We start from the raw sequence: 7,261 nt of genomic DNA, 5'->3' as shown, positions 1-7,261 counted from the left end.
TAGAATATACAACTAATTTAGTTGATTCGAGTTTAAGAAAGACAAGAAGAACAAACCTATTCTCCTATTCTGGCAATACTAAATTTCAGAAATTTTCTATACAAATAACTTTCTTTCTCTGCCACACACTACATATAAAATTAGTAAGATGGATGCTCCCGGAATCATGTTTATTCCCTCCCAGTTTTAATACTAATTATAGTTAAGTTTTTAACATATTCACAATTTTTTTTTTGACGGGAACATATTCACAATTACAATCACATTCACAATTACTTTCTCTGCCACACACTACCAATTTAAAAAATAAATAAAAAATTCTACTGAGTTTTTCATACCTTTTTTTTTTTTTTTTTCTAGCATCTCATCATATCACTCATTAATATCTCGATAGTATTTTTATTTCTTTTTGAGAAAAATGGATCCTATGCATTCTTTGAGCTTTAATTTCTAATGCAAATTCTTAATCTTTAATTCTTATATTAAATAGTTCAAATTAATTCATAAAAAGTTAAATATGTAAAAAAAATTATACATTTATTTTATGCTACAAAAACTACAAAGGGGCAGCAGAAAATCCAAATTCAATTCCTCTGAGTGCATATAGATTTGAGGAGTGAATAAATTATTTCTAATAAATAGATCTCATACTCTCTCTCCTATAATTCTGAGTTGGGGTTGTAAAGAGAGAAGGGTTACCCCAATCAATCAAAAAGCTCAAAACACACAGGAAGACACTGCACAAAAAGGCAACATGGGCAGGGCTCCTTGCTGTGACAAAGCGAACGTGAAGAAAGGTCCATGGTCGCCAGAAGAAGATGCCAAGCTCAAGTCCTACATAGATGAGCATGGCACCGGTGGCAACTGGATTGCTTTGCCACAAAAGATTGGTATATCAATTATCTCGCAGAAACAAACCCTACTTAATATTTCAGTTTCCTTTTCTTTAATTTCTTCTCCTTGATCAATTATTCATTCTCATATATCTTCATCAATTTCATTTGCTACATCTACATGTACATTAAATCATTAATATTGTTAGCTAGGACAGTCTAATAGGTTTTATCTTGGTTTGAAAACTCTTCTATAATTCATTATGAAGTCAAAATTATTCTGAGAAGAAATTTCTGTGAGTAGCATCATAGTTCAAAAATTGATTCTGATGAAAGCAAAATTGACCAAATTATGCTATCATTTGTTCATTAAAGAAAATTGTTAGGACTTTAACTTTTTCTTTGTTTTTCTTAATCAGGACTGAAGCGTTGTGGCAAGAGTTGCCGTCTCAGGTGGCTAAACTACCTACGCCCTAATCTCAAGCATGGTGGTTTCTCCGAGGAAGAAGACAACATCATTTGCAGCCTTTACATTAGTATTGGAAGCAGGTACATATCCTGTACAGTTTCTATCCTCAATGATTTGGTGGTGCAACAGATCATGATTGACGACCTTGCTAGCAATATATATATATATATATATATATATATATATATGATTATTATTACCAAGTTTTGATCAACTTCTTTTCTTCATAATTATATTAATTCTGAAATTCAAAAGCTCCGAAGCTTCTTCGCATAATTGATTTTGGTCTTAGAATTAATTGTATAAGTGAAAACCTTTTGAGCGCAGGTGGTCGGTGATTGCAGCTCAACTGCCCGGAAGAACCGATAATGACATAAAGAACTACTGGAACACAAGGCTCAAAAAGAAGCTTTTTGGGAAGCACCGTAACAAAGAAGCACGAAATAGAGGCAACGGTGGTGTTAAGCAAGAAAGCAATAATAGAGAGAGTGTTGAATATCCCTTATCCTTGGTTCATGAAAATAGTACTACTCATCAACAACCATATTTGCCACACATCCCTGTGCTATCACCACCGCCACCTTTGCAATACACAAACCAAGGCGCTAGTTTCAAGGACCAAGATTCTATTAGAAAATTGCTCATCAAACTTGGAGGGAGATTTTCCAATGAGTATCATCATCCTACCTTTGATGGGTAACAACAAGATTTTCAAGAAAAAGTTCATGTGGACTCTTCTTCTTGCATTAACAACAATGAAGTAGTACAATTTGGTCAGTACTCTCCACAGGTTGGTGTTGGAGTACTTGACATGGTGCAAAGAGAAGGGAGTTTGCCACCAACAATCGAAGCAATGGTATCTACTAATTCTCCACAAAGATTGGATGGGTTGGAGTTTTTCTATGGGGAGGAGATAATAGATGATAAGATAATAGGGACCAGTAGTAGTTGTAGCCAAAGTACTAGCTGGGGTCTTGAAACTTGCAATCCTATGTATCATTCACTTCCTTTGAATTTCCAAGGTTAATTATAAAAAGTTGTGATGCAAAGAGACTCCACAAGAACTAATGTTCTTACAAGAGTTTAATTAGTTACCTCGGGGTGTAATACATTCTTGTACATTATTGTTGATTGCTGTTGCTATATATAGCCATCTATGCATGGCAAAAGGATGCTCTTGAAGTTGATTATTAAAGGCAATAAAATTGTGTTATTAGATATATTTATAACTAGCTTTTTAATTTCTCCTCCATCATATTAGTCTTTCATATGGTATTTTCTCTAACTTTGAAAAATATTACATTCACACCATAATTCATCTCACACGAATAACGAGGTAGAAATAGAAGAGCAAGAAATTTTGAATATGATAAATGATAGGAAAATAAAAGTGATATATGAAGAAAAAAAATGAACTAAAATGTGATGAAAAAAAATTAAAAGTGAGTGTGAATTGATCAAAACTACTCTCGATTCTTTTCATATAAGTACATCACTCATCATATCTCACCTTCTTTTGCTTTTTTATATCTCCACACGCACATGGAGGTAGAATGGGTGCCAACACAATTTTTTCCATTCTTCTGTGCATGAATTTGTCTGTTATTAGAAATTTAGAACATCCTCCATGTTTCTGTCTAGAAATTTCGCTGCATTTGACCTAAAGTCAAGTATAGGTTAGCTTCTTCTATGAGAAACACGGCATTCATATATTTCGAAGGGGACTTAATTTGGAGTTGATAACTTGCAAGTTTTAATCGTGGAATTAGTCAATTACAAATCCAGGATTAGGCTACCGATGATTTTTTTTTTGATAGGCAATGATATATATATATATATATATATATATATATATATATTTGAAAATGAAATATATAGATAAATGAAATACTTGGGAACAAACTCTCCCAAATGAGATGAAGTCCAAGCAAAGCAACAATAGCAAAAGAAAAAACAACATAAAAGAAACAAGACAAAGAGCTAGAAAAGAAAGAGCAAACAATAAAAAGAGGGAAAAAGACGATTAAAGAGCAGCAGCAGCAGCAGCAAGGTCAAGCTTGATATATATATATATATATATATATATATATATATATTGAATGAAGTACAAGGGGTACTACAACCCAATATAAGCAAAAGGAAAAATAATTACAATAGCATAAGAACCTAATGTTAAAAAATGGTAACCCACCTCCACCCCCACCTTGGAAGAATGATCATAGAAAGATGTCTCATTAAAATGTTACTAGGAAAAACTCCCTTGGGAAAACCTAGTAAGGAAAAATAGTACTACTAGCTAAGATCAAAGTGAAACTTCCAAGGAGAACTAAAAAACTAGAACAAAATAAGGTAACACCACCAGCCAACCCCCCAAAAACCATTACACTTCTGCTCGAACGAAAACACCACCCACTAATTGCCTTCAAGGTATGCTCCAAAAAGTGCCAGAATATAGCCATGTTGCTCCTTGAAATGATCAGCATTCCAATAGCAAACAGTTGAGAAATAACCAATTCCTGCAAGCTCAAACAGATGTACTACTCCACCGTACAAATGCAATGATAATCTTTTGGTCCTTTGGCAAGATAACAAAATAATCCCATCCAAAATACTAGTCTGCCACACGTTGGCACCCTCAACAAAACAATTAATCGATGATAGGTTACTTTTTGTATTACTTGACTGTATAATCAATTAACATTATTTTAAAATATGATTTCAGGATTAATTACTATCTAAATATGGCTGCTCCATCTTGCTTAATGATCTCAATCACATTGATAGCTTGATCTCAGAAGTGGGTTGTATTGGGGTCTCTCACATTTTTAGAGAAGGGAACTCTATGGCAGACTATTTTGCTAAATTGGGGTGCAATAGAGAAACCATTTTTTGGGAGTGGCGTACGTGCTTAATCCTGTCTCTTGTTAATTCTGGTCTGTGATAGCTGCTGCTGCCTATGGCTTATATGTTACCACCACAGAATTATATCTGATTTGGCCTGTGCTGGCTCGCAACTTGCGGAGGTCTTGCTGGTGGGAAATCGGCCTTGCTTCTCTTGATGCTGGTTCCTTTCTGGCCTTTCTCAGTCGGTGCTTGTTATTCTACCGTTTGTTGTTCTGTTTTTCTTTTCCTTTTGCCTTTGTTTCTGCTCTTTGTTGCTGTTTTAGTTGTTGTTTCCTGTTTTGCTGTGTTGCTTTTGTAGTTGTTTCCTTTTGATGTTTTTATCTAATAACTACATATGATCTTTCTTTTTCAAAAAAAAAAGTATTGGATATTTACTATTTAGTATTTACTCATCAATATATATTAGTAAAGTTCCTAGAAATCTAGAAAAAGATGTTATAAATGTCCATGTTTCTTTGCTGACAAATGACAAATGAGTGTAGTGATGACAGTCTAGATCTATCAGTCATCATCGCCAACTTCATCGGCGAAGGGGTTAGCCAATGTAGTAGAAAGAGGAAATATTGTAGTAGACTTTTTTTTGTTTGTGTCTCAAAACCTTTTGAATTTTTAGATAAGTGAGTTGAAAATAAATTAATAAATAAAATATAAATTTTTTAACTCACTTATATTCAATGTGATTCGATGATGGGTTATTTAACCCCAACATTCTCAAGAGTCAACTAGATAACCCCTTATAACTTTGGTTAGGATAATTCTAGGGAAAGAGATAATGTTTCTTAATATTGGTTCCGGGGACTCTATGCAATCGAAGTTAATGATTATGTTTTAGTGATAACAAAATTTGAAATTATTAAATTTTTTTGATAAGATTTGATAAAATTATTATATTTAGTCAATGGTATAATGATTATTGTGAATAATAATTTTAAAAAAAATTATTTTGCAAATTGAGGAATGATATTTCAAATCAAATATTATATAATATTTATATTTAATTATAATTTCTAATATCATTTTCTAGTCAAATTAGTTATAAACTTAACTTGCATTTATGACATTAATAATTACTTATTGACTCTTAAATATAGTAAAATTTTTACTAGTAATTAACAATAAACTAGTTTTAGAAATTTATAGTCAAAGATTTTGAATTTATTAAATAATTTATTTTATTAATAAATATGATTGTCAAATACAATATTTTTTTGAAAAGGTCAAATACAATATTGATGTTTATGTTAAAAGTATAAAGTTTTAAAATAGGTAGGTAAGGTTATTCTATTATAATATATACCATATAAAAATAATATAATACAATCAAAATATTTAAATAATATGTCAATTTAGTTTCTATGAATACTCCCTTTTATATTATTGTATATTATTATGCTATAATAATTTAATGTGATATAATATTTTATTTATTTAAAAGTCCAAATTTGACCCTCTCAAAAAAAAAAAAAGTCATCATACATGATCCACTATATATAATGAGCAAGATGTATTAGTCTCCACATCTTGACACAAAAACAATAGTACGTATAATTCCTTCAAAATGGCTATGCACACTTATTCATCACATCCCTTGGTTTTATGTCTTGCTTTGATTTTGGTTTCAGGTAAAAGACTTATTTGATTTCATCTTTCATTGTATTGAAAAATTTACCAACAAAAAGTGGAAGATGATATATTTTTAAATTTGTTTTTCTATTGATTAAAAATTAAAGTTTGTGTTGTAACTTGTAAGTAAAATAGAATTCAACAAGATATTTTTTGATAAAATTTTAACATGTATAAATGTAGTTGTGGATGTCGCCTTACAAATCATAATAGAAATAGAAATTTTATTTTTTAATGAAATTGTACTTTTATTTATTTATATATATATATATATATATATATATATAAACAAACACGCATAAGAAATCTCTTGTGGATAAAAAAATTAATTAACTTTATTCTTTATTCTTTATTCAGGACTAGCGATGGGCTGTGTGATTGACGTGCATCCTCCGGGACTAAAATGCATAGGGTGTTGGTTTAAACAATGCCCTGCATACTGTATTGGCGAAGGCTTCCCGAAAGGGGGAATCTCTTTCCCCTCCGCTGCAGGGCTGCAACTATGTTGTTGTAAAATGTAATGAGATCTTTTATATATATCTATGAATTAAAAATAGAGGCACTTTGATTGCGAAATAAGAGTTTACATAATAAAAATTGCACTTACTCCCCTACATAATTTTTTTCCTATATATTTTTTTTGAACCCCCTGAAAATTTTAAATTATACTAGTAGACCAAGTTTTGCACCAAAGACCCACACCCACTTACTCATATCACTTTCTCTCACTCAATCATTTTGTCTCTCTTTCTCTCACGTACGGCATACCCTAAGCCCCTCCCAAGCTCCCACCCAACAACCCAAGCACCCACCAAGCCACTAAACCAGTCCATCGCGCCTCCCTCCTCGTCCTCGCCCGTCACGCCATACCTCCCACCCTCCTCGATCTTCATGGATTGTTGTACACTGTATGTATAATCTGCCTCAATTTTCCATACCAACACCCCTTTGACTTGTTTTTCCTTTTTCTACTCCCAATTCTCGTGTTTAGTTATTTTATACTGTGATAGACATGCAACTACAAGAACTTAACTATCGTTTTGGTGAGATTAATGTTCCTGCCAAGAACATAGAGATAGGGTATAGTACCTAGAGTGAAGGGATTGCAACAAGAGAGAGAATCTAGAGAGGGAAATGTGTAACTTCCTAGAACAAGAGTATAACCGCTTAGAGAGATTAAATAACTAAATTTAGACTTTGTTATTGAGCAAATGAGCCAAGATTCTCTTACATGTGGTAACCGCTCCCTATTTATAGGCTAGGGGCTGAGCCTTGCGAGTTTAACTACCCCTATTGGGCCAGTTGGGCCTCGCGAGAGAGACCCAACTCTGAGCTTGTGTGACCGCCACGAGGCGGGCTACCCTGGGCGAGGGAGGGGCTCGCCCAGTCCACCAGTCCACAAGACACCGAGCTCGAAGCATGAGAGCTAAGT

General features: G+C 32.9%; 1 protein-coding gene across 1 annotated transcript; it reads left to right on the top strand.

The window, feature by feature from the left end:
• Positions 1-693: 693 nt before the first annotated feature.
• On the top strand, positions 694-2,494 carry LOC130718485 (transcription factor RAX3-like). Its single transcript, XM_057569083.1, has 3 exons — positions 694-890; positions 1,253-1,382; positions 1,630-2,494. Exons 1-3 carry the CDS (start codon positions 755-757, stop codon positions 2,000-2,002), a joined length of 639 nt encoding a protein of 212 aa, XP_057425066.1. The 5' UTR covers positions 694-754; the 3' UTR covers positions 2,003-2,494.
• Positions 2,495-7,261: the final 4,767 nt, after the last annotated feature.

Source organism: Lotus japonicus, chromosome 5 (genome assembly GCF_012489685.1).
Source record: "Lotus japonicus ecotype B-129 chromosome 5, LjGifu_v1.2".
Classification (NCBI taxonomy): domain Eukaryota; kingdom Viridiplantae; phylum Streptophyta; class Magnoliopsida; order Fabales; family Fabaceae; genus Lotus; species Lotus japonicus.
This window is presented reverse-complemented; position numbering and strand designations above follow the sequence as displayed.

What these genes read in the sequence shown, in the direction of transcription:
- LOC130718485 (XM_057569083.1), top strand. Translation starts at nt 755, where the DNA reads ATGGGCAGGGCTCCTTGCTGTGACAAAGCGAACGTGAAGAAAGGTCCA. An exon ending in TGCTTTGCCACAAAAGATTG is followed by an intron (nt 891 to 1,252) that starts GTATATCAATTA and finishes TTTCTTAATCAG; the next exon opens with GACTGAAGCGTTGTGGCAAG. An exon ending in TACATTAGTATTGGAAGCAG is followed by an intron (nt 1,383 to 1,629) that starts GTACATATCCTG and finishes TTTTGAGCGCAG; the next exon opens with GTGGTCGGTGATTGCAGCTC.